The following is a 27,082-nucleotide window of genomic DNA, read 5'->3' on the forward strand; positions in this document are numbered from 1 at the left end:
ACCCCTGTCCAATACTCAATATTTGAGTTAATATTTTGTCTGTAATTATTGTCTGAAATTATTTAAACGTATATTCGTCATATTTACAACTATAATTAATAATGTACATTGTGAAATCTGTACATTTTGTGTTAAAATGAATCAAACTAATATAGAACATATTATTGCAATAATAAAAAAAACGTATATATTTAATAACTTTAAAGACAAATTGATGGCACTTAGAGTGGTCTATTTTATATATACATAATGGTTTGATGGTTTTCAACATACACAAAAAAGATCGGTGTTTCATAAACTTCATTAAAAAACTGACTAGATATCTAAGCTTTTTATTCTATTTAAACATTTTCTATTCGATGTTATATCTATAAAATTTCATTATATTGCTCATGGAAAAATTTATTAACGGTATGTTTAATTTCAGGAAATATAGCGATTTATTCTAAATAAAATAGTATCTTTTCCTAAAATTTCTATCATCTCACCAACTGGCGGACCCTCCTAAAAATATAAAAATTCTTGCTGTATAAAATAATTTAAAATTAATAATTGCAATATTTAATATTTACCTTTAAACCACTAACAATAAGACGTAGATGTTTCATCAATGTTGGAAATGGAACTCCATGCTCATTAGCAAATTCTTTTAAGTAACTATTTATCCATGTTTTGTTAAAATGTTCAGCATCAGTTTCAAGCAATTTGTCCTTTAATATTTTAAGTACGTCTGTAACGAAAAATAGTAAGTTTTATTATATAATGAAGTCCAAAAAATAAAAATTATACCTGAATATTCTGAATGAATTTTATCTACAGATGTGGTTGGAAGTATCCATATAAAGGCCAGATGTGGAGATACTAGATCACTCAACTTAGATATTCTATTCTGTGCCCATTTCAATGTTTTAATTACATGATGATCATCTAAATGCAAAGTTTCATCAATTTTTCTGTAACGATGTTTTCAAATATTTCATAAGCATTAAATAATAATAATAACAAAAAGTATGTGCAAAAATAATTCCATACTTTTCCGGAAATGCTTCCATGACTAGGTTCTTAATTCGTTCAACTAAAAATTTATTATTTTTCTCATTTGCTAATAGTTTCGATATTTCTAACTTATTAAATTCTAATAACTTTTCAGATAAAAGCTTATTAGAAGCCACTTTTATTTTGGAAATATCAAACTGAAACAATCCAAAAATAGAATAAAATAAGATGATTTATTAAACTTTTTCTAATGTTTAATTTTAAATATTTTAAAACTTTAATATAAAACCATACTTGTTTAATAAGTTCTTCATAACTATCAATATAATAAGCTCCACCTTTGTTATCAAAACCACCACCTGCATGAATAACGAAATTTAGAACTGCTAATGGAAAAATCCCTTCTTTTCTAAAATATGCAATGTCTATATCGTTTTGTCTTTTTGATAGTTTTGTTCCATCGGGGTTTAGTATTAATGGTAAATGTCCATATACTGGAGGGGTCCAATTAAATGCTCTATGAAAATAGGATTTCATTATAAATTTTATTAAAATAAATAGTAAATAATGTTCAAAACTTTTAGCAACTTAGAAATTTAGAAGATGTGAATATAGAGTAATCATTATACTTACTTGTACATCATTATATGTTTGGGAGTGGATACTTGCCACTCAATTCCTCGTAGCACATGGGATATTCCCATTAGATGATCATCAACAACATTTGCAAAATGATAAGTTGGATAACCATCTGCTTTAATAATAATTGGATCCCCTTCCCTGCTTGCAATATCATGTTCTATTTTACCATATATTACATCATCAAAACTTTCTGTCCCAGAAGATAACTGCAATGATGTACAAGAATGACCCTATGAAATTACAGTTAAGTAAGATAATATTATTTAATAGTATTTTACTGTACTTTAAATCTAATACAATAAGGATCTCCCTTATTGAGTTTTTGTTTTACTTCATCCTGACTTAAATGTCGACATCTATTATCATATCTAGGCACTTGTCCACATTTGATAGCTTCTCTTCTCAATAACTGCAATCTGTCTTTTGTGCAGAAACAGTAATATGCAGATTGATTATTTATTAGTTTAAGCACTTCTTCCCTATAATTTAATGAGTTGTGCATTAAAGTTTTGATTGGATATTAAGAATGTAAATAATTTAAATAATACATTAAAGACAATTTGAAGATTAATCTTAAACAAGCTAAAAAATATTTAACAGCATAAAAGCAAAAGTTTCAAATACCATCCTTCATTTAATACTGCATTACTTTTAATAGAAATACAACAGTGACTGGGTTAGTGCATTACTGTAGCATTATCTCTAAGAACAAAGTGATAAGTGATCATTTTATTTTATTTTAACATAGTAGTAGCAACAAATGTATGTGTTAGAAGCAAAAATGGGAAGCAATATTCCTTACCTCTTCACAGTTCTTAAAGATAATCTGTCCAACTTCTGTTTATATATAAAAAAACATTACATTTAGACAACATACTTATATATTTCAAGTCGTTTTGATTGTATATAAGGCCCAACAGGTCCACCTCTTATTGGGTCCTCATCAGGTATAATCCCAGCCCATAATAAATCATTTTCAATTTTTTCTATTGCTCCAGGTACAGATCTAGCTTGATCTGTATCTTCGATCCGCAAGATAAATGAGCCATTATTAGAACGAGCAAATAAATAGTTATACAATGCAGTTCGTAAACTTCCTATATGTAACAAACCTAGAAATAAAATATAATATTTCATATACATTGGCAATAAATTGTTTATAAAAAAACAAAGTCCCTTATAATAATAGAATTAAAATTAATACAACTCCAAATTTATTTTACAGTGAATTGTTAAAACACATAAGTTAAATAACCACTTTACATACCAGTTGGACTAGGTGCAAATCTAACTCTTACTTGAAGTTTTTTAAAAAAACGTTTCTGCACAAATTGTACATTTGTAATACGAAATATGTTATATTTCATCTTTTTATAATATAAAACAAATTAAAATTTTATTGTAAATATCATTAAGTGTAGTAAAAAGTTATCCTAGTTTAAATTACAGTACGGAAATGTAAAATATAACTTCAAGAAATGCATCAACAAAAAGTAATCTAATTTTTAAGGTCACTATTTACTTGTAACACGAAAATGTACGGGAATAGGTTATTGAAAGCGTATAATTCATTTGCGCTTTCGCTTACGTTCGATGGATGAATAACCAGTATTTTTATTTTTGATACATGTTCGATGTTTCATCAATTCAAAAAAAGTATTAAAAAAGAATTTCACTAATCTTTATATTAATAAAATGTTGTTTAAAGGTATGTGTATAAATATGCACTATATAATGCAAATACATATATTCTTCTGTATAGATATATGTACAGTTGTATCATACTTTCCAATACTTTAATTGCATTTATAGTTTTTATATTTAATCATATTATCTTATATACTAAAGTTTTACATATTTTGTAGATAAAATAAACACAAATTTAATTAATAAATGAAATGACAAAAATAAAAGAAGAAATTTTAGAAAATTTTAATAATCCTAAAACGAAATAAATATGTTCTGTATAAAATGATTAATCATTCTTTATATAATAAAGAATATTTTAAATTATAGATTATAACATATGTATACATTTTTGATATGGCACCTGTCAGAATACATATCATAAACATCGGTTAAGAAGAATGCTTAAAATGATATAAAAGTTATACTAATTTTTTTGTCTTTATACTATTAATATCAATAAATAATATAATAATAGCAGGATATATTTATAATATACGTTTGTTACAATAAGGCATTTACATTTGGCGCTGATAAACAAATGATTGGTCGTGTTAGTAATTAATAGTGATATAAGAGTGCGCTTTAGTTGCAGGCTGAGCGCCGCAGATTTCGCGCGGGGCGGGTATTGTCATTGTATTTTCACGTGACAAAATAAGTTTTCTTAGGATATTTAATAAGAAATCACGTGAAAATGCCGCCGAAAAAGCGGGAGAAAGAAGTGGATGGACAAAGAGGTCCTCGAATGGATCAAATACAAGCAGATCATGAGCTATTCCTGCAGGCCTTCGAAAGTAAGAATTTACAGATATAATTTTCCTTTTCCATGTTTTGTCGTGATTTAATATCAGTTAATATCAAGAAATTTAACGATTGAACGGCTAACAATTACTTTTCTTGTGAATATTTATTATCAATGTTAACTGTAATCGTACATAACCCCATTTGGTTAGAATGTACCAAGCGCCGATTCTCGCGTCGCTACTTTTCGTTCCCTCCTTTTACGTCAATTCATACCGACACCTGTCATTCTTTTATCATGTTTATAGTTTTTTAGTTAGATAAACCTGGATTGAATGAAAAATTTTTAATATACACGAGAGGATTGTATATATTATGACATTAATTTTTTTCAATATTATCAATCTTTTTACGTGTAATACTGTTTTGATATTGATAAGACTACACGTCTTTCAAATTGTTACAAAAATCACATAAACTAATATTATTTGAAATATTATAAAAATATATATTTCAAGAATATTAATTAAAGTTGAAATAAATTCTTACAGGGTGGCCAAAAAAATCGCTTCACTGTATTGAGAATTTATAAGTTTTTACTTCTCTTATATTGTATTAGTTATGATGGGTAAAGCGACTTTTCGTCCACTCTTTACAGTGTAATAAATTTTGTAAAAATTGTTATAAGTAAAGAAAAAGGATGAACGTTATATAAGTGTTAAATTGAATTGTAGCAATAAACAGAAAAAATTGTAAACCAACCAATTCAATAATTGTCAAGCTACAGTTAAATAAAAATTAAACATCTAAGATCTATGTTAAATATTTTTTGTATTAAAATGTCAACTAAAACTCTTGGTTGCAGAGTTTTAGGTTAATGTTTTTACATTAATGGATAATTGCATTTAAGGTGTACATTTATTCTTTTATTTATAATTTTTATTAACGCTTTGATGGCCCCGTGTCATATATTCGAGGCTTCCGATATGTATATTTTTACAATTCCCTTTAATGCATTAGTAATTTAAATTTGAATACTGGTAAATTTTACTAGCGTTGTTTCCATAATTAAACTTGTAAAATTTGCACACTAATCTTCATTTTCATAAAATATGCAGTTGTAAAATTTAACTAATGATAAAATATTTACAAATTAAAACTTTTAAATAATTTTGAAAATTAAAAATGATTTGTTAATATAATAATCTTGCGATTTAAAAATTAAGGGATCAGAAAGGTTTAACCTGCTTTGTCGTAAAAAATGCAGGCTTCTCGTATAGAAACAAGAAATACCGTGTCATCACCTCCCTGTTAAACGCGGAAAGATCGGCTTTACATTTCTCTATTCGGCTTTTTAAGCTTCTCCATGAATCCTTTCATTTTCGAGAACGACGTTAACCTCCGGGCCACCTAGCGGAACTTAATTACACTATCCACTTTATTATGCAATAAAATATAACTATGTTCATAAAGATAATATTTAAATTTATATATTATGTATAGTTAAATGTATATTTAATCTGTATTATTAATTTTTTATTTTATAATGTATTTATATTATTTTTCAGAGCCAACCCAGATTTATCGATTTTTACGCACAAGAAACCAAATTTCAGTGAGTAAAAATCAATTAATTTATATTTTATATTATATGTTAATTTATAATTATTTATAGTTTATTTTATCCTCAAAGTGTTAACTGAATATTCTAACGTTTTAATATAATGTACATCCCAGATAAAAAGTAAAATGATAAATATTTATTTATAATTACAAGAAGCGAACGAAAACATGTATTGGATGTTTTTGTATGTACCAATAGTTTAGTGAACTTTTTTTTGATGGTTGCAATACATTGCAATTATAGTTATTCAAATATTTTGATACTTTCTATGTACTTGTTTTTAATAATTGTACATGGTAGGTATACAGATTTATTATTTTATAATTTAACTTAAATTCAGTTTAATAAATTATAGATTTTTGAAGTTACTGATTGTTTTCTGTCTCACATTTTTATATGCTTATATTTAAATATCTTATGTAATTTTTTTAGCCAATATTTCTATATAGAAATTTAACTTACATGAAGCAACGTATGTCCAGAAGTCATAAGTCTCGAAGAGGATTTAAAACTGACATGATATTGGAAAAATTAATGTCAAAAAACAAACAAGAGGAAAACCCAGGTGTTCGTGGATATATGACTCTTACTTTTTTAGGTTTTTATGATAAGAAAGGTAAACATGTATCAAAATTGGTTAAAATTTTTATGTTAATTATATGTAAGTTTCAATTCCATTAATTAAATTTTTTTTTACGATAATGCAATGATATTTAGTTGAAATACCTCAAGATCCAGTAAAAGTAGAAACATTGTTATTGAAAATATGTCACAAAAAACGAAAAGATGTGAGTTCACCAATTATGCAGGCAAGTATGATTTCTTAAACTTAGTAATTAATAAAAACTAATAATTATTGCTACATGTGTTTTAATTATTTTTTATTTCAGGTTTCTGTTGGTACAAGCGAAGTTCCAATAAATCCTTGTGAAAATCAACCACCTCCAAAAGTACCTACTATATCTATACCTAATGAGAGCTTCAGTTTAAATAATGGTCATGTAGCAAAGACCTATATGCTTTTACTTAGAGTTTATTGTACATCAAATACTGGCTGCCTTATGCATAACTGTGATTTAGATGGTTGGTAAAACCTTATCATATATTAATTTACATAATATAGTTTCACAGTATTTGTTTTAATTTTTCAGAACCGGCTCAAAAACGTCGTAAGTCTTCTACTGGTTCTATTAAAACTTCAGGAGAAGAAGTAAAATTGTATGGTTCTGAACTGATAGTATATGACAAACATAATAGATGTTTGTTGACCGATGGCGATTATGAATTAGGTTTACAAGAAGTACAAACCAATATTCGATCTAGCCCAAAGAAGCACAGCTCTTGGGAGTCTGTACCTGACATCAAAGAATGCGGTCCTTTTGAAGTATTTAGCAAAGGACCAACATTAAAGTTTCGACTTAATTGGACGACTGAACCGAGTACTGGTTTAGTTGATAGACCATCTCCGATACATACAGCACCAAACGGTGATAATAAAGAAAATCGATCAGTAAATAGTAAGTTATTTATACGTCGTATGAAAGTAAACGCAAGAAGAAAAATATAACTTATATTTCATATCCTTGTTTTAGCTGGTCTAGAACGTTCTTCCACAAATAATAATAGTAGTATTAACAATAATAACAATTCTACACTGCCAACACCTAGTCCTCTTAACTCTTCAAGAATGACAACACCCAGTGAAAAGTTGGACACTTCTACGGGTACTCAGCAAATAGTTTACCAGTTCCTGTACAATAATAATAGTCGTCAACAAACAGAAGCTTGCGAAGATTTACATTGCCCTTGGTGTTCGTTAGATTGTGGAAAGCTCTATTCGTTGTTAAAACACTTAAAACTATGTCATTCACGATTTACATTCACATATGTGGTAGGTGTCCATTACAGTACATGTTATATTTAATTTTACAAAACTGTTGTAAAATAAATCATATTTATTTTAATAGCCAATTCCACAAGGTGCTCGTATAGACGTAGCAATAAACGAATGCTATGATGGCTCCTATGCAGGAAGCCCTCATGAATTGATATCACAACCTTCTAGCGTAGCTTTTTCCAGAACAGGGCCAACAAGACGTACAAGTGTAACAAATATTTTAGTATGTCGCCCAAAAAGAACTAAACCAAGTCTTTCAGAATTTCTGGAGCTTGATGAAAATGAGTACGAAAGCCAAAGACCTTACATTACAGGACATAATAGGTACAAATAATAAATATATCTTTTACCAATTATTATACAATCAAAGAAATATAACATGCAAATTTTTTTTAGATTATATCATCATACTGTCACATGTTTGCCTATATATCCAAAAGAAATGGATATTGATTCTGAAGGAGAAAACGATCCAAAATGGTTGCAAACTAAAACGATGATGATGATCGATGATTTTACAGACGTAAACGAAGGAGAAAAAGAACTTATGAAAATGTGGAATTTACACGTTATGAAATATGGCTATGTAGGAGACTGTCAAATACCATTGGCTTGCCAAATGTTTCTAGAAACTAAAGGAAAGGAATTGCTCATGAAAAATTTGTATCGTAATTTTGTTCTACATATGTGTAGTTTGTTTGATTTTGGCTTAATTAGCCCTGTGGTTTTATATCAAACAATTCAAAAATTACAAGAGATAATGAAGGAAGGAGGTGAAAATAGTGATATTCGAAAAGTTTTACAAAAGTCGCACGAAGCTCAAGTTGAAAAATGGCTTAGTTCAGGTTTTCATGCATCTTTAGATACTAAACAAAATAGTACAACTGCTAAAGTAAATTTTAATAGTGACGTATCAAATTCTAATGCAAGACGTAAAACCTCTTTACCTCTTGGTTCACCAAATTCGCAATCCGTAAAAACAACGGTATCTATCCATAATAATATTACTAAACATGCTAACATGATGTCCACAACATCGAATAAGACTGTAAATCATAATAGTACAATACAAAACTCTATTAATAAAAATGCTAATACATTTACATCAATGCAAAGCGGTGCGAATAAAACTGCTTCTACAGTTTGTATAACGAATACTACTAATAGTAAAACTTCTACAACAGTGTCAATCACTAATGGGATATCCAATCAAAATGAAACAGGACGAAGACAAGCGAGTGATATACCAACTCGACGTAAAAGTACAAATTCGATAATTCAGATTTCAGAGAATACGACACTTTTACGTCGAAAGTCAATGGCCAGTGAAAATGCGACTACCGAGTATCATAGAAGAAAATTGATTTTGGATCCAGTATCGAATAGTGGTAATGCTAACCAAAAACCACCCCAAAGTGGAAGTAGCTATTAGTAATCAGTATGCATACGCTACTAATTGTACATTTTTGTACAGCCGCGTGCAACGAAGGCTTTTGTCGGCTAAATGAAGATGTAAGAGAAGTGTAGGGGAAGAAGCCATTTACTGGTTTAAGAAGCGTGGAAGACGATGATAGGAAGTTACCTATTCTGCACATAAAAAATAACGGTGAGTCCGATAGGAAGCATCTTTCTTCTCCTACACTTGTCCTTAACCGAGAGAAACCTAACTGCGCACGCGTTTGTACGGTATTTGTTGCAAAGAATATAATTATAATTAGGATGATTGACATTTAGCTAATATTTGATAATCATTGCTCTAGCCATTAGATGAATTTTCTATGAATTTGAAAATTGTAATTGTAAAAATGAAGTATGCAACAAATTTAAAAAAAAAGAAAAAATAATGTAAACAATTCCCATAGTTTTAACTAAAATTTGGAAATAATTGAATGTGGATACAAAAAAAAATTTATTTTTTTGAACATACGTAATCGAAAACCTAATTTCATAAAAATATAATATACCCGTTCTTTCTTGGTCTAGTCAATAATGCTTTTTATGTTTCCAATTTTCTAAAGCTTTTTATTTGCTTAAATAAAATTGTATTGCCTCGTATACTTACAATTTTAAAAACAGAAGTACAGAAAACAAGGGCACTGAATTCATACTTAGATATGATAGCTTATTCTTTTATACGATAAAACAATTGTAGTTCTTGTGTAATGTTCATTTAAATTATTTGATAGATGAATTTAATATCTAAAGTTAATACGAAATTAGAAAAGCTAGTACATAATCTCTTGAAAGATGGGACCTTGGTACAATTACTTCAGATATACCTTGTAAATTTAATTCCATATAAAACTGAGGCTGTAAATTATAAGTTTTACCCAAAAAATGAGGAATGAAGTGTTATATAAAAGTGCCTTTATGAAGCAAGAAAAATCTGAATGTGAGAGTGACTATCGCCAATTAGGGTTTCTTTTTTTCAACTGAGTATTTGTACTCGCTTATGTGTTGAAAAATTTTTAGTTAACATAATTCGTTTGCCGATTGTCGTTCTCTCAGACAAACTTGTGGATGAAATTTAGTATATTACAATTAACTTATCCTAAGTGTAATATACGCAACTTTACTGCCGATAATCGTTCGAAGAAACGTTTACATTCCCGTACGTAGTACGTGACGTTTCTTTGTAATTTAATTAGCTGAAGTTCTTGATCTTGTTTAAGTACATAGCAAGTATTGATTTTTAGTAAATCTCGTTCTCTTCGAACGACTTTAATCACTGTCCATTAATATTACTACTTATTCTAGGCTGTAAATACAAAAAAAAATACAATAAATATGGAAACCTAATAACTTAAAATATTTACATTTTTATTTGAAATCGTCAAAATTCTTTCTTTATTCTTCTAAACGTAATAATAAATTACAAAGTGCTATTGGTAATTAAATAACTTCCTTTGACAGTTGAATTCTTACACGTATACAGAAATCAATTTACAGTTAATTAAGTTATCATATGTTTTAACATTATTACGATTATAAATAACAATGATTTTAATACATACATAAAAATATAAGTATTTATTATTTTAAAAATATATACATCCTTTTATAAAATTGCATATACTTTTGTCATGATTAAACAAATGAATGAAAATGTAAATTATTTTCTTATTGCCATTAGCTATATCCTAGATCACGTACATTTTCTTAAACCTCTTATTTAATACTGTTTGAAATTATAGTTCATATATGTACATGCACATTACTATCATATATTAAGTTATTTCACTTATTTGTTTTCTATTTTTATAAGAATCATTTGTTTTACTCTATCATATTTAAAGTATTGTGGAAAATCTATTTTAATATATTCAATATGCCAATTGAATTGCTGTTTTTCAATACAGTTTAGAAATTCTTCAAACATTGGTGCACTAGTATCCATGTTAGCTGTAGTAAATACGTATCTTTTCTCTAAAGAAATGTAGACAGTTTTTGATGTTTCTGAATTCAGAAGCTTTGCTAATGTTTGGACGAATCCGTTTGTTATATTTTCATCATAAATTACTGTAAATATAAGATTTTATCAATCATTTATTTATATTTTTATCCTAAATCTGTAAGTTCATTACTCACCATCTGCAGCTAAAATAATGGTTGCTTCATTTATTCTTTCTTCATAAAATGTTGGCCATTTTAAATTTAAAAAATCCAATTCTTTAATATAAAGTTTAGATTTAACATAAGTATTATTTCGTATAAAATTTCTACGTATTAATTTCAATATCCCTTTGATATCAACATCTAGAATATAAAAATAAGGTTTAATATTTTTATGTTAATGTTTAATTTTAATAGAATAGGATTACTATTTTTATTACCTGTACAAATTACTTCTTTAGCCAGAAAACTGGCTACTATGCTAGTTAAGCCAACTCCAGCACCTAATTCTAAAACTACTTTATCTTTGAACAAATCAGGATTGGATAAAATATAATCAGCTAATAACAGGGCACCTCGCCATACTTGTAATCCAACATGTTGCAATTCTGTAGATATGTAGTGTTCTATAAATATTAAACATATGATTTCATGTATTGAACAGTTAAGCAATTTTAAGGCATACAGTCAATTATAGAAATCAATACTATACCTATTCCTAATTTTCCCTTTTGTTGCCTATTTACATCTATGTCATCATCTTTGTCATAAATTATACCTTCATTGATATATTTTGGTTTTATCATATAAGATGGATACTTAAAAATAAAGTTAGTTATTGCACCTAGAAACATGTTATATACATATACAATATGTGTTACAATATATGTATTTAGAAGAACACAAAAATAATAAGAAAAATAATGGTGAACAATGAACTTACAATTATTTTTTATTTTTATAGAAGAATTGTTATTTTCTGTAAATATTTCAGATGTTACTGTATACGATGTCATCTTTGCCAACAAATTCACATTAATTTCCTTATTTTAAAGATAATGCAAGACAGCTCCACTATCTGCAAACAACTAAACTGTGACTTTATTCTATTCATTTAGACAGTTATATATTTTAATTGCAGTTATATAATGCATTATTACTTATAAATACATATTTTCAAAATTATTTTTGATTTTGAAAAATGTTTTCACATATTACATACATATAAGTGCATTATTTTGTCTTCTAAATTTATGAAATTTTAATTCAAAAGATTAACAACATTTAAAATGTCAAATACATGTGACAAACATCAAAATTATTTATATACAATTTTAAAAAATTTGAAAAGTCAAAAAAAGAAAAAGTTTTGCATTATCTCAACCTAAGTCAAATAAACTAACTATAAAAGAAGTAACTAAACTAGAACTGATATATATATATATATATATATATATATAAATGTAGTAACATTTCTGTAAATATTGAATAATTTTCTTCAAAATCAAATTTGAATAAAATGTGCTGTACATAGTTTAAAATTTCTTTTTAATTATTAAATTTTACAGTAACAAAATGTTCAATTATATATATAGAGAGAGTATAAAACAAAAAAATAGTTCTTATATACTTTTTTTATTAATTACTAAGTAATCATTGTAAAGTAATAAAATCAGTTAGCCATTACAACCTGTTATTTGTTTAAAATAGTGCAGATAAGTATCATTTGTTTTCTTTTTCGTTGCACACATGTGACCATGATAACATAAATATATATAGTAATAAACAAATATTATCGTGAACTTGGATCCATACAAAAAGTACAAAATATGTTTATCTCTCCTATAAAATAAGAAACTCATATCATTAATAGAGAACGAGATGATGAATCAAACGTTCTATAGTAATCTCGCGTTAACATCCTACCAGATTCTGAAATGTAATGTTAGCCAATCAGCAACTCCCACGATGAATGGTGATGCCACGCATTAACCACGATCTACTGACTGTATAGTTCTCAACATCACTGTAGTTGATCACTTTATTCGTATTCCTCAACGAATGGTGTTGGTGTCTATAATTTCAATATTATAACGGCAAATTCAGTTTTTTAATAAGAACGACAAGTCTTTGTTACTTGCCGCAGAATTAATCATCTACAAATAATATTTATCTTCATTTAAACATGAAGTTCTTTGTGTTAACGTTCACTGTAATATCATTCTTTGTTGCTACTCTTGCTAAAATTGAAACCGAAGATGAGGTTTTAGTGCTGACGAAAGACAATATTGAGGAGGCTATCGAACAAAATGATTACATACTTATTGAATTTTGTAAGTAATAATCGATCGTTTCAAACAGTTTCAGTTGCATTTAAACTTCAATAGAATCGTTATTTTATTCTTTCTTTTTATATACATGTTCAAAATATGATTGAAGTTGATCCAGATGCTAAACGCTTACACGTCACCATTTAGATGCCGGTTCCTAAGATTGATTACACTTGTTGACAATATTAAAATTTCTTACTTGATATGATTGATATATGAATCAATGAATTTTGAATTCAGAATTTACATATGAATTATTTATTTATATTTACGGCATTCATCTTTTATTAGAATAATTATATGAAAACAGTGTGCTACAATTTATAATTGATTATCTGTAGTAGCATAGTAATTAGAAAAATAAGAAAACTTATTAATTTATATCCAATTATATTTGTCAATTTAATTTATTTGTTAATTGCGAATTGTTAATTGTTAATTTTTCATATTATAGATGCTCCATGGTGTGGACATTGCAAAGCTTTGGCACCTGAATATGCCAAGGCAGCAAAGAAATTGCAAGAAACTGATTCTCCTATAAAATTAGCTAAAGTTGATGCAACTGTAGAGACACAATTAGCTGAGAAACACGGACTTCGTGGTTATCCCACCCTTAAGTTTTATCGTAAAGGCCATGTCATTGATTATAGTGGTGGTCGTAAAGCAGATGATATTATAAATTGGGTAACAAAGAAAGCTGGTCCAGCTGCTAAAGATTTACCAACAGTTGAAGATGTTAAATCATTTATTGAAGCAAATAATGTTGCAATTGTTGGATTTTTCAAGGTTTTATTCTTATTTATATTCTATTTAAAATAATATAATTATGTTATAAAATATCAACATGAATACTGATTTTTCATTGCATGAATTAGGATACAGAATCTGAGGGAGCAAAGGTGTTTTTAGAAGTTGCTAATGCTGTTCATGATCATGCATTTGGTATAAGTAGTAATGAGGAAGTTTTCAAGGAATATGAAGTAGAAGATGGCAAAGTTATATTGTTCAAGAAGGTAATTAACTATAATTATTATTAATTATCCAGTAACTTAGTATTCTATTTCATTAATATGAATTTTAGTTCGATGAGGGCAGAGATGAGTACAACGACGAACTTGATGTTAAAAAATTACAAAGCTTTATTTCTGTACATTCATTGCCTATAGTTGTTGATTTTAATCAAGAGACTGCACAAAAAATATTCAATGGTGATGTCAAGAGTCACTGTCTTCTCTTCCTTAGTAAAGAAGCTGGTCATTTTGAAGAATACATAGAACATGTTAAGGAACCAGCTAAGAAATTCCGTGGAGAGGTAAATACGTGAAAATTTAACATATATAAATTTTAATATTGATAACGGTAATATTAATACGTTATTGGAATACATCTATCCAGGTTTTGTTTGTAACAATTAATACTGATGAGGATGATCACTCGAGGATCTTGGAATTCTTTGGTATGAAGAAAGATGCAGCACCCACCATGAGGATCATCAAACTGGAAAGAGATATGATCAAGTATAAACCTGAGAAACCCGAATTAACTAGTGAAAGTGTTATGCAATTTGTAACTGATTTTGTTGAGGATAAATTAACAAGAGATTTGCTTACACAACAATTACCTGAGGATTGGGATAAGAACCCCGTAAAAGTTCTTGTTAGTACTAACTTCCACGAAGTTGCATTTGATAAAAACAAGGACGTTTTAGTTGAATTTTATGCTCCATGGTGTGGACACTGCCAGCAATTAGCTCCTATATATGAAGCAGTATGTTATACTACAATATATTTTATTTTCATAGTTAATAGAAATCTTCAGAAGGAATAAGTTTAATATATTTTCAGCTTGGAGAAAAATACAAAGATAGTGAAGATTTAGTCATAGCAAAAATGGATGCTACTGAAAATGAATTAGAAAATATAACGATTATTAATTACCCTACGATTACTCTCTTCAAAAAGGAAACTAATGAAGTAAAGATTTTGCTTTTTCTTTTATCAACTTCTAGCGATATGAATATGATTACAAATAATATTAACTTCTAGGCTGTAGAATACAATGGTGAGAGAACACTTGAAGGACTTTCTAAGTTTATTGAATCTGGCGGAACTTACGGTCAGGCTGCTGAAGAAGTTCGTATACGCATTTAATCAATATCAATCCAGTTTTTATATTTATTACAAATTTGTAACATTTGTCTTTTGCAGGCTCAAGAGGAAGATGAAGATGATGATGTGCCAAGAAAAGATGAATTATAAAACATACATCATCATAAAGAGACTTAACTTGTACTTGCTGTTTATAAACTTTGTATTTCTGCTTGAAAGATATTAATTTATAGGAAACTTTTTAATCATTCATCATCATTTTGTTATTTCAGACTTCAGTTGATTGGATATTCAGTGTACAAGTACTTATTAAGTATTTCTTTGCAGTTTTACATACGGTTTGTTGGTATAGGATGATTTTAATAACTTGGCCGAGCTATAACTCTGTTAAAGTGATGGTAGAAAAAACAATTTTTTTTTTCTGTTTTCACTTTCACCAGAGAATGACTTGCTATTAAAATCATCTTGTATGTATGTATGTATGAAATATATATACATGTATATGAGAACAAATGTGCATACGATTGGCAACTTCTATTCCGATGTGTGCTCGATATGACTGAGTATCTGATGTGATAAATTGCACATAGTTGGATAAAACAATTTATTTTATATGTGTTATACTTCAAATGTATTTTACATATACATGTAATACAAACGTAACGTCTATATCAAAATACAATTTAGGAGTAAGGCGATTGTGCCACTCGTATCATTCTTATCTTTCTTTTGTGTGAATTTTTATTTTTACTTTTTGGAATCTAATATCAGATACAATATCTGTATCTTGTGATGTTGAATGTATGAAGGTGAACTCGAGAAAAATTATTAAGCTAAGATTCTCGTAAAGTTGTGAATCGTATTTTATTTTTATAAGAAAATTTTGTTTTTTATTAAATATATACACGTATGCGCTCATACAACACATATATAATAAAAATTATTGTCTCTATTATGATAAAGTAGAAACTCTAAAGAGTTGTTTTACTAAAATCTATGATTCACAAATACATTTCCATTTACAGCATTTAAAATTCTCTATCATTGCATAATTTTGTAAACATTTAAAATAGAAGCGATTTTGATGGTTTCTTTAGTTCAAATAAGTAAAATTTTTGTAAAAGAAATTTTATTATATATTAATATATAAATATGTACGATATTTATAGTTATACCATTCCCATAAACAGATTTCAATAAATAATACATAGTTCAGTTGATAATTTAATGGTTAACAATTTAACATATATATTAAGAGAAACTGTAAAATATAAATACTTTGTACTCATATATATATATATAATATTATATGTAGTACGGTAGTAAAAGGAGTGCAGTTAACACTTTGAGCGATATGCAATGTTTTAATGATAGTTTACTGTATATTATTAAATGATTAATTATCTCTTCTTTACTCATTTTTATTTTTTTTTTCTTCATTAGGAACAAGAAGATTTGACGATGAAAACGAAACAAACATTCGACCTTTTAGAATTAATTGGATTCTTGCATCAAGCATTTATATTTACAGAAGATGTAAAACATGTGTTAAAGTCAAATTGTAATGAAGCTATCTTCGCTTTAAAACCATGGCGCAAGGAAGTTAATAATCAACAAGAGCTTAGTAAAAACATTTGCACTTGTCCTAAAGTAAGACTATCATAAATAATTATTTTATGTGATCTATTATTATAAAATTATATCTACCAATTTTATTTTTATATAAAAGGCTGAAACTGAAGTTGAAGAAATAGCTGCAGGAATTAGTAGAACATTACTACAAACACAGGAATTACGAGAAAAACTATATTTTAATGTAACGAAAGGAAAAAGTTCGAAATGTCTTAGTGTGTCTAAAATTTATAATCCCCAAACAGCTGGTAACATTTTTTTAAACATTGCTCTCATTATTAAATAGAAGATTAATTATTATATCTGTTGCTCAATTTAGGTAACAGAGAACAAAAACGGAAAAAAGCTTTAAACACTACCAATAAAAAATTACCTTTTAACAAAGATACTAATGCCGTGAAGCAAGATACCCTAAAAATAAATTTAAGTAAAGGATCAACAAGTAAAGTAGCAAGGGAAGATATAAAAAATAGTGAGGAGATAAAAAGTTATGATACACAATTGATAGCACGCTCAGGAAAATTAATGACAACTAAAAACTTTCTTGTAATAAACAAAAGCAATATTAAAAATAAGAGTGAAATAAACAAGCATAATAATAATAATTGTAAGGTGGGAGAGAATACTAAATCCATTAATTCCATGTCAAAGGTAATTTTATGGATGTACATACATAAATTGCTTCCTATATCAGTATATTGTATATTCCTAATTAATAATTTTGGAATATGTGATTTTTTCTGTGCAGTTAAGATGTACTAAATCTGATGATAGATTTTCTGCAACATCAACCAGTGAATTGAAATATTTAATACAAAAAGTTTCATCTAACTCTAATAATTCATTTTCTGATATGCATAGTACAAAATGTCCATCACATGAAGATGTAATTTCGCAATCTAAATATGAACGAAATTTTGTAACTATTGATGTTGTAGACAGTATTAATGCATCTAATATTCCCGGAGAAATAATTAAACCGTTAAAAATTTATCAAACATATCTAAACACTGAATTTTCAAAAAAGTCAGTTAATAATGAAAAACGGCAAAAGATGGTCAATAAATTTTTAATGAAATTTAATGAAATGGTAGGTGACGAATTCCATACTATTATAAAAATAAAATTTATATATCGACGTATATAGATATGTGTACATATATGTTTGTTGCAGGACAAAGTTATACAAAAAACTTCAGTACAAAAATCTCATGATATAATTTTACTTACTAAATACATGTCTTTCTTTCAAATTCTTTTTTCCAAAGACGGAGAAGAAGTATTAAACTCTAGTGCTATTAAAAAAATTCATACTGAATTACAATCTACATGGAAAACGTTTGGAATGAAAGAGTTTGATAATGCGCATATTTTGAAATCAAATGTGCAAAAAATACCACTATGTCCTGTTCTTAATTTAACAGAATGGATGTCAAATGGAATATGGGATCTTTCCTACATTAGAAATTTTAAAGGTATAGTTTCTTTCTTCTTTTTTCTTTTTAAGTATAAATATTATATACATTCCGTTATTTTCTTTTAGGATTGTCAATGATGTGTTGTATATGTTATACAAATAAAAATTACTTATTATCTTTCTTTGAATTACTACAACAGTTACAACATATACATTATTCTAAAAGTTTAATTGACATGCTTTTAAAAGAAGTACTTCCTAATATGAAAATGTTTTCTGATTCTACACAATCAGAGTATGTTAAAATGTATAAAATGATTTATATTCTGTATCAGGGTTTAAATCCAAAGATTCCAGTATTAGTAAGCACAAATAAATAAAGATTTCAAGAAATTTGATTGAGAAATCTATAAATTAATCTAGATGTTACTATAGTAACTAAGAAACATAGATATATACAGTCATTGAGTGTATTGGTCTCAATCATAAAAGTTTTAATAGATATTATATGCAGATTTTTAATACAGTATCTCAGCGTAATTCTTTAATATATAATAAGTAACATAATTATGATACTAAGTTAAGAATTATATCAAAGCTTTTGAAAAAAAAAAGAAACAGTTAATTTCAATAAAGTGTTTTGTAATAATTATTAAAACCTCGCGTTTATTATATTAAAATATAAGAACATGAATGTAAATTATACTTACACAAAAAAGCGACAGCAGTTTGGAAAACAATGTAATTTTTCAAATTATCAGAAAATAGAAGCTGATATCAAACCACATTCAGAGTACATGAATAATTATATTCGAGTAGATCCCTCAACGCAGGGAACTCAATGTGGCAAGATATATTCTCTTCATGAGGTACAGATAAATATTAAAGTTACATGATATATGTATATGTATAGATGCTATTATGTCACACAATACTATTGTCATTAATATTTTTTAGGTAAACACAAACACTGCAAAATTTAAATCTAGTGGAATGTATCATTCTGAAGGTGGCTGGCCAAAGGATTTAAATGTGAAGGATACAGAACAGACAGTGAGATATAAGCGTAAAATAGAAAAAGATGAATTGTACATTCACACAATGCTTCAATTGTTACCTGTAATTACATTTTCCATTATATTTAATACTTTATTACAGCTTAACACTAATAATATGTTCGTTCTAGCCAATGGAACAATATGTATTACAAAATAATGCTTGTAACATCTATGAACAGTATTTTAGTTATATGAAACCAACTTCCTTAGTACAAAGAGCATACTCACGGACAGTTAATGTATATCGTGATGTGTTACCAATAAAGAGACGAGTAACACATCTTTCCTGGTCACCAGATCAAGGAAATCGTTTTGCAGCTAGTTACTGTACTGATGATTTTAGAAATGGAGTCAATGACAAACCTTTATCATACATTTGGGATGTGGGTAAGTTAGATACTTTGAAAATACGTGAATCAAAGCGTTCAAATGACTATATCCTGAATTTGTAGAAAATCCAAATACACCTTATATAGCACTGAAATCATGTTGTCCAAGTTTAACAGTTGAATACAATCCCAAAGATAGCAATCTATTGATCAGCGGATTAACGACTGGACAAGTAGCTTGTTGGGATATCAGGAAAGGATCAGAACCAGTTGAAACAAGTTTAATTCAGTCTAGTCACAGAGATGTGTGTAATGAAGTCCTATGGATAAATTCTAAAACTAATACTGAATTTTTTAGCGCTTCAAAAGATGGACAGGTAAAATAAAGTACTTAAAAGAAATATACAATATTATAAGTATATAACAGAGAGTATGAATTTTAGATAATGTGGTGGGATATAAGAAAATTACAAGCACCTACAGAAACATTGGTAATAGATTTATGCAAGCCTGATAATCAAAATGTTGATAAAGCAATTGGAATTTCAGCATTGCAATTCGAACCATCTATGGGTACACGTTTTATGTGTGGTCTTGAAAATGGTAAAATGATCTTAAGTTTAATTTAGTATTTTTAAGTTTGTTGCGTATAAAAATGTTTTATATTTTTAGGAATAGTAATATCAGGAAATCGTAAAGGTAAAACTCCAGCTGAGAAAATTGCAACTAAATTCAAAGCACAATATGGACCTGTGATAAGTCTAGAAAGAAATCCAACTTTTGTTAAAAATTTTCTGACTGTTGGCGATTGGACAACGAGAATATGGTCTGAAGATTGCAAGGAATCTTGTATTGCTTGGACATCGTAAATGTGTTTAAAATTTTTTATTTTGTCTTATTAACGTTCATGAAAACTATGTATTAAAACGTTATTAAAATTATTTTTTAGTGGTCACAGAGATTTCTTAACAGGTGGAGCATGGAGTGTAACCCGATTTTCTGTATTTTTTTTAATAAAAATGGATGGAACTCTGGATGTATGGGATCTACTGATTCAACAAGATTCTCCAATTCTTAGCATGAAAGTATGTTTCTTTAATTACTATTTATATTCGTTATTAATATTTTAAAAATAATACATATTAGGTTTGTGATGAAGTTTTAACTTACGTAAAACCGCACGAAGAAGGACAATTAGCTGCAGTTGCTAATAAAAAAGGAACAGTATTTTTACTCGAATTCTCAGAAGCATTGACAACTAATCAAAAAAATGATAAGCTTCTATTTACAGCAGTAAGTTTCGTCAAAATTGTAGTGCTATACTAAATACTACTATTATAAAACTAATCTTATTAAAATTTATAGCTTCTCGACAGAGAGACACGCAGGGAAAAAGTAATAGAAGCTAAGAACAGAGAATTAAGATTAAAAATGAAATCCCTTCGAAATACCAATGTTGAAATTGATTCTTCAACAATAAATACAAGAACAGAAGAGAAAGTAAGTTCCCAATGCCTTAATTCAAATGTAAATAATATATTAAAGCATTGTGAAGAAGACTATGAAACAGCTATAAAAGCAGTAAGTATAAATAAATTGCCATTAAAACATATAGTTTAACATCAAATCAAGTATTAAGACCTTATTTTGATTAACAAATTTGTTATTCTTTATTAGGAAATGTTAAAAGAAGAAACAAATGAAGTAATCAGTTAAAAAACTTTTATAAATGATTTGTTTTGTAATTATAATTATAGTATCAAATTATCACTGATCATGACGCCTCTAAATGGATTTATATTGATAAATTAAACATAAAGCTTTGTCCAAAACTAATATTGAACTGTAAATAAATATGTATATATATATCTATAATGAAGCTAGCCGGAAGAAATAATAAAATATGATTATTTTTAATTTTTCTTAGTGTATTTCGTTCAAAATTTCATTTGGGATTGATTGTGAGTCTATTTTTAACGTTTGTGACAAATTAGTTCTTTTGTAATTAGCAATTTTATTTCAGTCATGATGTGAGCCGGAAGTTTTTAGTAATTTTTTATAATGAACAGATTTTGTGATAACTATTAACTGTAATTGATTGGAAATCATTTGTGATTTACAAATATATCATTTACATTGTTTGTGAGTGAATAATTTCTTAATTATTTACAAGTACGGGGTCCTCAAAACCCCGCATAGTAGAACAGCGGGGTCCTCGAAACCCCAATCGGGGTCCACAGACCCCCAGCATAATAAAGCGGCGGGGTCCCTGACACCCCAAAATGATATGTCGGTACACAGAGAGCGCCACCGATACATCGGGGTCCCTGATACCCCGGTGCCATATTGTCGGTAGTAGTCACTGTTTTAGGTATGGCAATAACTTTAAATGATGAAGCTTATTGATGTAAAAAAGCTAATCAATCATATTAATTTATGTATCAGCAGAAGGAATTTTCACGAAAATGAAGATAATTACAATACCTCTGTATATAAAACTCAGTATTGACTGGGAAACTATGTATCAATAAAATAATTTCAATGTAAGTATTAGTAGAAAAGAAAATGTTGAATTAATTTCTATTACTGCACTACTTGGATAAAGGAAAAACAAGTAAGCAGTATTTCAGTTGCTTCATTTTCTTTTGTATCATACAAAATCTTTATGTTGTAAATGTGCTTTTCAAAAAATGCAATAAAATATAAATTATTTGTAAATTCATGTTTATTTTCCTTTAACAGTGAAAGCAGGTTCTGCACACTATATAATGATCCCTTAGAACTTTCTTCTTATCTCAAGAAAATATAACTCATCCTGGCAACTTGACTTAGATGATTCACCTTGGAGTGAAGTAGAAGAAGATAAAGCAGCATTTAGACAACATGAATTTAACATCATTTATAAACAAATCCAATCATGAAATGCAAAAATTCAACACAAATAAAACAAAGAAATTAAGTAACGCGGATTCTTCAGATTTATCAAAACTGGCATCAAAGTCAGTGGATGTTATTGTAGATATTCATAGAGAATATAAAGAAGAGAGACATATTGAAAATATTGAGTCACATAAAAAAGCTGCAGACATATCTTTGAATAATTTAAAATATTTTTCCAAAACGAATAAAAGAAATAGAAGATCAAATATTAGTCCGTCTAAACGTGAAAGCTTTGAAGAAGAACAGGATGATATAAAGATTATCGATTCGTTAGATTTAATCGAGGAATTTCAAGAGTCTTCAACTTATAAAAAAGATGAACAAAACGTCGAGGAAAAATCTCATAGCAGAAAGCAATGGGCTACGATAAAAAGTCCTGTGGAGGAGTTGAAGAAGCCGGCAAGAAAGCGTTGGTCGAAAGACAACAGTGTGATACGTTTACCGGAAGCGAGAAATGTTCCCTGGAATAGAAGAAAGAGATCATTGCCAGCGATACGACAATCATCGACTCAAAAATCATTCTCCGTTTACGATAATAAAGCGTTTCTTTCAGAGAACGAGGAAATTCTTAGAATAGAAACCGATCACAATCACGAAGACCCAAAGATTGAAATTAAAGAAGTTGATCAGTTGGAAGATGAGCTTCTTGTAGTTGACAATCCAAGTTCTCAAGATTCCTCTAGCGATAAAAATCCTTCAAATGAAGTAGAAAATTTAAACGACTCCATGAACAATGTAGCAGTAGATAACAAGCGGTTCAATAATTTTATTGGAAGGAATAAGAAGAAACATTCCAATAAAAATGATGCCTCAGATAATTCAAATAGTTCACAGAGCTCGGAAGAAGTTGACGATAATTATTCTTCTGAAGAATTTGTAAAGGGAAAAAGTAAAAGGAACCGTAAACAGCATTCGGTGTTTGAGTCTGAGGATGACTTTAAGAAGGATCGTCTAAGAAATTCTAGCGAATGTATAATATCCTCCACTGAAAACGAGGATCTTGATGAGAATCGTGCAACAGAAGCTTGTTATGAGAATAAATTAAAATCTAATAGGAGAAGAAGAGAGCATCACTCTAGATCACAAAGCAGAAAGGATAAGAAGAAAAGTGTTGGTAAAAATGTTTCTTCTTCTTCGCATACTCCGTCCATTCGTGTCGAGGAGGATACAAAAAAGAAAAAGAAGAAGAAAAAGACTGATACAAAGTATATATCTGTAACGATCCATAGAGCGGATATGTTAGAGGTTGATTATATAACAAAACATCCTATGGTAAAGGTTCACATTGTAAATGCTGAGAATGGGAAATATTTAAAATGCGAACATGGTACTGCTACGTATTTACAGCCCATAATAACTGGTAAATTTGATTTTAAAGAGAATAAATCTATGATACCAGTGTGGGAGGAAGAGCTGGTCTTTGAACATGATTTCGATGCACTTTTGAAGGTGGACAACGAACAAGTGGTAATTCTTTTTGAAATCGTTGATCTTTTGAGTTTCGCAGAAGCAAGCTTTAATTATGATAAATTTGGTAGGTTTTATATGTTTTTAAATTCTTTTCTATGTATAAAATCTAATGTTATTTGAATTATTTTCATAGGACACGAAGGTTGCTGGTGCAAAGTTGCATGGGCTTTTCTGAAACCCGTAGGACGAAATAATGTTTTACATATTAATAAAAAAGTTCGATTACAACTGTATAAACCTCGACAAAACTTGAGAAAATTCGAAAATCTTCATACGTGTGAAGTAAGTAAAATTAACATGCCCTACATCACTTGGAATTTCAGTTTCTAATAATAATTTACCGTTCACAGGTGTACACATGGTGGAAATCAAACACCAGAGAGAAATATCCCAGCAGCTTATTTATTACTCTAGCATCCATCGAACCACCTAAGTTAGAACCTGTTTTCTATCAACAGTTATCTTTACATGATTTATCAAAAGCGTCAAACGAAACACAAAAGACGTCCGTACGTTCTTCAGACTTAATAAATTTACCAAAATGGACAAGATTAGCAGCGCAATCTTGCAAAATACCAAATGAAACTATTTTTGAAACCGATACCAGTGAAAATGGGTGTTTCTACGTTGCTTTCAGCAACGAGGGTAAATATTTGGCTTGTAGTTTCTCCGAGGAACACGATTATCCTATCATTGTCTACGAGGTAAATGCAACTATAAAACACTATGATGATAATTGTAACAACAATAATAATAATAATAATTGTTGTCAGGTGGAAACGAAGAAGATCCATGTTCGATTTTCAGGACACAATACTTTCGTTTATTCTCTAAACTGGTCTAACGACGACAAGTCTCTACTTTCTGTTTCATCTGATCAAACAGCTCGTATCTGGGATGTAGAAAATCAAATTGTACAACATATAGAAGTTAGCAAGTACTTGGTTAAATATCCACGTTTAGAAGAAGCAGAAGTTAAATTAAAACTGGATTTCCTTTGCCCTAGATGATGCCTCATCCGTTGTACGTGTACTGTGGTAAATTTGATCTTGAAAATCCTGCTATAGTAGCAACAGGATGTTACGATCAGATAGCACGTATTTGGATACGAGATAAAAAGTTAAAAAATCGTCACCTCAGCCAAGAATTAGAAGGCCACGAGGGTTTTGTAAATTCTATGTGCTTTCAGAAGAACAGTAACTTATTAACGGCAGATAGCGTTGGGATAATAATAGTATGGACGGTAAAGAAAAGTCGGAAAATTTCGTCTAGAAAAGAATGGCACATATCAAGAAAGATAAGAGTTAGAGATATTGATGGAGTCATAATCAATACCATTGTTTTACACCCTTTAGAATCCAGGCTTCTTGTTCATTCGAGAAACAATGGATTGAGAATGTTGGATCTTGCAACTGGTGTAGTATTACAAAAGTACAATGAATTAAATAATCAGAGGTATTTGAGCATTACGTCTTCTTAATTACTACTTTAAGTTTATATTAAAAACTGTATCATGTTTATTTCAAATATTGCTTATAGGATACAATCAACAGCTTGTATTTCTCCTTGTGGCAGTCTGATACTTTGCGGTGGTGAAGACTCCTCGTTGAACGTATGGAATTTAGAAACTGGAAACTTGCTCGCTGAATATACCTTTGACAGAAACTGTCGAGCTGTTACTTGCGTGGACTATCATCCTTACGATCATGTATTAGCTTTTTCAACTTTCGGCAATGCCGCGCCAGTGAAAGTTTTACGATTTAACAGAGACGCTACTGGAGAAGATGTAGGTTTAAAAATATTTGGAGAGACTGAGAGTACTGTAAACAACAACGATATTTCTGTGAGATTTTTAAACACCTCTGTAAGATCTAGAGAGCAAGCACGATTGAAAGATAAAGATGAAATACCAGAGAATGCTTCAAAAGAAAGAAGCTTACAGTCTAGTCATAGTTACAATTCTAGTCTTTATAAATCACCTGATGGTGCTTCTTCAGAGAAAGGTGATAAGTACAGCAATGCAAGAATAAAACTTCAGCGATTAAACGAAGCTGGACAAACGTTAAAAAGTAAAAGTGCTAGTCGTTTGTATAATATTATTGAGAAGATTGATAGAATTTTATCGAATACATCAAAATCACCGGGTGACGTGGAGTCTGGATGGAATCTCATTCAAGAAACCAGTATAAGTAAACCCTTAACGAGTTTAAGCGAAAACGTAGAGAATAATAGAACTAAATCAAGGAAAAACAAATCAGCATATTTAAATAATGAGAATTCTTATATGGAATCAACTGCGACGAGCAGTGATAAACAGGAAGTAATAGAACTCAAAACGTTGGAAGATACAAAATGGAAGAAGAGATCAAAAAGCGCTAAAGAAATAGGAAGCCATGATCTATTTAAAGACGATCATGCAAAGACTTTCTCTGATAGTGCAACAAACTATCAGAAGACTAAAGTTCACAGTGAAACTGTGAAAACTAAACCACATGAAAATATGGAATCCAGTTTCATTATTCAACCCAAAGAACATAATTTTAAGTCATTAGTTTTTCATAAGAATAATCGTTTTAAGAATGATGATTCGAATTCATCTGGTAGTACTGGGACTTATGTTGTAGAAAGAATCGATAAAGAATCAATAAAAATAATTGAGGATAGAGATTTAAGTGATACAGAAAATGAATCAAATGTTGCAAAGCGTTCTGACAGTGATAGTTCAGTGGCTAGCAATGCAACTTTTATTATAGAGAATGAAGTCCCAATACCAAAGCCTAGGAAGAAGATAGATTTAAAATAATTTATTAAAACACTGA

At 28.8% G+C, this 27,082-nt stretch overlaps 7 protein-coding genes across 13 annotated transcripts; 5 read left to right on the plus strand and 2 right to left on the minus strand.

Moving 5' to 3' along the window:
- Window positions 1–283: 283 nt before the first annotated feature.
- On the minus strand, window positions 284–3,412 carry LOC114874619 (probable glutamate--tRNA ligase, mitochondrial). 3 transcript variants are annotated; one of them, XM_029184074.2, is made up of 9 exons: window positions 2,906–3,412; window positions 2,516–2,750; window positions 1,922–2,117; window positions 1,630–1,844; window positions 1,291–1,513; window positions 1,033–1,193; window positions 790–953; window positions 573–730; window positions 284–504 (listed from the first exon to the last, which is right to left on the minus strand). In XM_029184074.2, exons 1-9 carry the CDS (start codon window positions 3,003–3,005, stop codon window positions 424–426), a joined length of 1,533 nt encoding a protein of 510 aa, XP_029039907.1. In that variant the 5' UTR covers window positions 3,006–3,412; the 3' UTR covers window positions 284–423. The 3 variants fall into 3 exon arrangements, with proteins under 3 accessions (XP_029039907.1, XP_029039908.1, XP_029039909.1); XM_029184075.2 differs by having other exon boundaries at window positions 3,227–3,411; XM_029184076.2 differs by having other exon boundaries at window positions 444–525.
- A 398-nt stretch (window positions 3,413–3,810) lies between these two features.
- On the plus strand, window positions 3,811–10,398 carry LOC114874569 (polycomb protein suz12-B). Its single transcript, XM_029183955.2, has 9 exons — window positions 3,811–4,118; window positions 5,634–5,680; window positions 6,122–6,305; window positions 6,407–6,498; window positions 6,580–6,772; window positions 6,841–7,206; window positions 7,282–7,580; window positions 7,657–7,910; window positions 7,983–10,398. The coding sequence occupies exons 1-9, from the start codon at window positions 4,019–4,021 to the stop codon at window positions 9,016–9,018; spliced, it is 2,571 nt and encodes an 856-aa protein (XP_029039788.1). The 5' UTR covers window positions 3,811–4,018; the 3' UTR covers window positions 9,019–10,398.
- Window positions 10,399–10,403: 5 nt separating this feature from the next.
- On the minus strand, window positions 10,404–12,988 carry LOC114874572 (methyltransferase-like protein 22). Of its 3 annotated transcripts, XM_029183961.2 has the most exons (7): window positions 12,906–12,988; window positions 12,670–12,821; window positions 11,923–12,057; window positions 11,692–11,823; window positions 11,420–11,605; window positions 11,175–11,342; window positions 10,404–11,105 (listed from the first exon to the last, which is right to left on the minus strand). In XM_029183961.2, the coding sequence occupies exons 3-7, from the start codon at window positions 11,993–11,995 to the stop codon at window positions 10,828–10,830; spliced, it is 837 nt and encodes a 278-aa protein (XP_029039794.1). In that variant the 5' UTR covers window positions 11,996–12,057; window positions 12,670–12,821; window positions 12,906–12,988; the 3' UTR covers window positions 10,404–10,827. The 3 variants fall into 3 exon arrangements, with proteins under 3 accessions (XP_029039794.1, XP_029039795.1, XP_046142195.1); XM_029183962.1 differs by lacking the exon at window positions 12,670–12,821 and having other exon boundaries at window positions 12,906–12,973; XM_046286239.1 differs by lacking the exons at window positions 12,670–12,821; window positions 12,906–12,988 and adding an exon at window positions 12,202–12,291.
- A 32-nt stretch (window positions 12,989–13,020) lies between these two features.
- Window positions 13,021–16,831, plus strand: LOC114874571 (protein disulfide-isomerase). Its single transcript, XM_029183959.2, has 8 exons — window positions 13,021–13,312; window positions 13,764–14,095; window positions 14,185–14,322; window positions 14,391–14,621; window positions 14,705–15,076; window positions 15,154–15,282; window positions 15,355–15,441; window positions 15,517–16,831. The coding sequence occupies exons 1-8, from the start codon at window positions 13,165–13,167 to the stop codon at window positions 15,565–15,567; spliced, it is 1,488 nt and encodes a 495-aa protein (XP_029039792.1). The 5' UTR covers window positions 13,021–13,164; the 3' UTR covers window positions 15,568–16,831.
- An 888-nt stretch (window positions 16,832–17,719) lies between these two features.
- Window positions 17,720–18,848, plus strand: LOC123987916. Its single transcript, XM_046286240.1, has 3 exons — window positions 17,720–18,139; window positions 18,224–18,524; window positions 18,593–18,848. The coding sequence occupies exons 1-3, from the start codon at window positions 17,903–17,905 to the stop codon at window positions 18,844–18,846; spliced, it is 792 nt and encodes a 263-aa protein (XP_046142196.1). The 5' UTR covers window positions 17,720–17,902; the 3' UTR covers window positions 18,847–18,848.
- A 290-nt stretch (window positions 18,849–19,138) lies between these two features.
- Window positions 19,139–21,770, plus strand: LOC114874570 (dynein axonemal intermediate chain 2). 2 transcript variants are annotated; one of them, XM_029183956.2, is made up of 10 exons: window positions 19,139–19,335; window positions 19,424–19,585; window positions 19,653–19,911; window positions 19,977–20,230; window positions 20,297–20,456; window positions 20,526–20,718; window positions 20,803–20,938; window positions 21,000–21,146; window positions 21,219–21,434; window positions 21,531–21,770. In XM_029183956.2, the coding sequence occupies exons 1-10, from the start codon at window positions 19,156–19,158 to the stop codon at window positions 21,567–21,569; spliced, it is 1,746 nt and encodes a 581-aa protein (XP_029039789.1). In that variant the 5' UTR covers window positions 19,139–19,155; the 3' UTR covers window positions 21,570–21,770. The 2 variants fall into 2 exon arrangements, with proteins under 2 accessions (XP_029039789.1, XP_029039790.1); XM_029183957.2 differs by having other exon boundaries at window positions 20,049–20,230.
- Window positions 21,771–21,853: 83 nt separating this feature from the next.
- LOC114874605 (jouberin-like) lies at window positions 21,854–27,072 on the plus strand. Of its 2 annotated transcripts, none has more exons than XM_029184044.2 (7): window positions 21,854–22,467; window positions 22,596–24,327; window positions 24,397–24,545; window positions 24,614–24,967; window positions 25,037–25,192; window positions 25,270–25,718; window positions 25,803–27,072. In XM_029184044.2, exons 2-7 carry the CDS (start codon window positions 22,737–22,739, stop codon window positions 27,064–27,066), a joined length of 3,963 nt encoding a protein of 1,320 aa, XP_029039877.2. In that variant the 5' UTR covers window positions 21,854–22,467; window positions 22,596–22,736; the 3' UTR covers window positions 27,067–27,072. The 2 variants fall into 2 exon arrangements, with proteins under 2 accessions (XP_029039877.2, XP_029039878.2); XM_029184045.2 differs by having other exon boundaries at window positions 21,854–22,396.
- Window positions 27,073–27,082: the final 10 nt, after the last annotated feature.

The sequence above is a fragment of the Osmia bicornis genome, chromosome 6, assembly GCF_907164935.1.
Source record: "Osmia bicornis bicornis chromosome 6, iOsmBic2.1, whole genome shotgun sequence".
Taxonomy (NCBI): domain Eukaryota; kingdom Metazoa; phylum Arthropoda; class Insecta; order Hymenoptera; family Megachilidae; genus Osmia; species Osmia bicornis.

Bases quoted from the DNA above. Each gene is read 5' to 3' on its own strand.
- LOC114874569 (XM_029183955.2), top strand. From the start codon at position 4,019: ATGCCGCCGAAAAAGCGGGAGAAAGAAGTGGATGGACAAAGAGGTCCT. The intron at 6,306-6,406 runs GTAAACATGTAT...AATGATATTTAG, and splicing joins AGGTTTTTATGATAAGAAAG to TTGAAATACCTCAAGATCCA. The intron at 6,773-6,840 runs GTTGGTAAAACC...TTAATTTTTCAG, and splicing joins GCATAACTGTGATTTAGATG to AACCGGCTCAAAAACGTCGT.
- LOC123987916 (XM_046286240.1), top strand. From the start codon at position 17,903: ATGCATAGTACAAAATGTCCATCACATGAAGATGTAATTTCGCAATCT. The intron at 18,140-18,223 runs GTAGGTGACGAA...TGTTTGTTGCAG, and splicing joins TAATGAAATTTAATGAAATG to GACAAAGTTATACAAAAAAC. The intron at 18,525-18,592 runs GTATAGTTTCTT...ATTTTCTTTTAG, and splicing joins CTACATTAGAAATTTTAAAG to GATTGTCAATGATGTGTTGT.
- LOC114874605 (XM_029184044.2), top strand. From the start codon at position 22,737: ATGAATTTAACATCATTTATAAACAAATCCAATCATGAAATGCAAAAA. The intron at 24,328-24,396 runs GTAGGTTTTATA...TTATTTTCATAG, and splicing joins CTTTAATTATGATAAATTTG to GACACGAAGGTTGCTGGTGC. The intron at 24,546-24,613 runs GTAAGTAAAATT...TACCGTTCACAG, and splicing joins AAAATCTTCATACGTGTGAA to GTGTACACATGGTGGAAATC.
- LOC114874570 (XM_029183956.2), top strand. From the start codon at position 19,156: ATGAATGTAAATTATACTTACACAAAAAAGCGACAGCAGTTTGGAAAA. The intron at 19,336-19,423 runs GTACAGATAAAT...AATATTTTTTAG, and splicing joins AGATATATTCTCTTCATGAG to GTAAACACAAACACTGCAAA. The intron at 20,939-20,999 runs GTATGTTTCTTT...AATACATATTAG, and splicing joins CTCCAATTCTTAGCATGAAA to GTTTGTGATGAAGTTTTAAC.
- LOC114874572 (XM_029183961.2), bottom strand. From the start codon at position 11,995: ATGACATCGTATACAGTAACATCTGAAATATTTACAGAAAATAACAAT. The intron at 11,824-11,922 runs GTAAGTTCATTG...ACATGTTTCTAG, and splicing joins TATAAAAATAAAAAATAATT to GTGCAATAACTAACTTTATT. The intron at 11,106-11,174 runs GTGAGTAATGAA...TTATATTTACAG, and splicing joins CATTATTTTAGCTGCAGATG to TAATTTATGATGAAAATATA.
- LOC114874619 (XM_029184074.2), bottom strand. From the start codon at position 3,005: ATGAAATATAACATATTTCGTATTACAAATGTACAATTTGTGCAGAAA. The intron at 2,751-2,905 runs GTATGTAAAGTG...TTTTATTTCTAG, and splicing joins ATTTGCACCTAGTCCAACTG to GTTTGTTACATATAGGAAGT. The intron at 1,845-1,921 runs GTACAGTAAAAT...ACATCATTGCAG, and splicing joins CTTATTGTATTAGATTTAAA to TTATCTTCTGGGACAGAAAG.
- LOC114874571 (XM_029183959.2), top strand. From the start codon at position 13,165: ATGAAGTTCTTTGTGTTAACGTTCACTGTAATATCATTCTTTGTTGCT. The intron at 15,283-15,354 runs GTAAAGATTTTG...ATTAACTTCTAG, and splicing joins TCAAAAAGGAAACTAATGAA to GCTGTAGAATACAATGGTGA. The intron at 15,442-15,516 runs GTTCGTATACGC...TGTCTTTTGCAG, and splicing joins ACGGTCAGGCTGCTGAAGAA to GCTCAAGAGGAAGATGAAGA.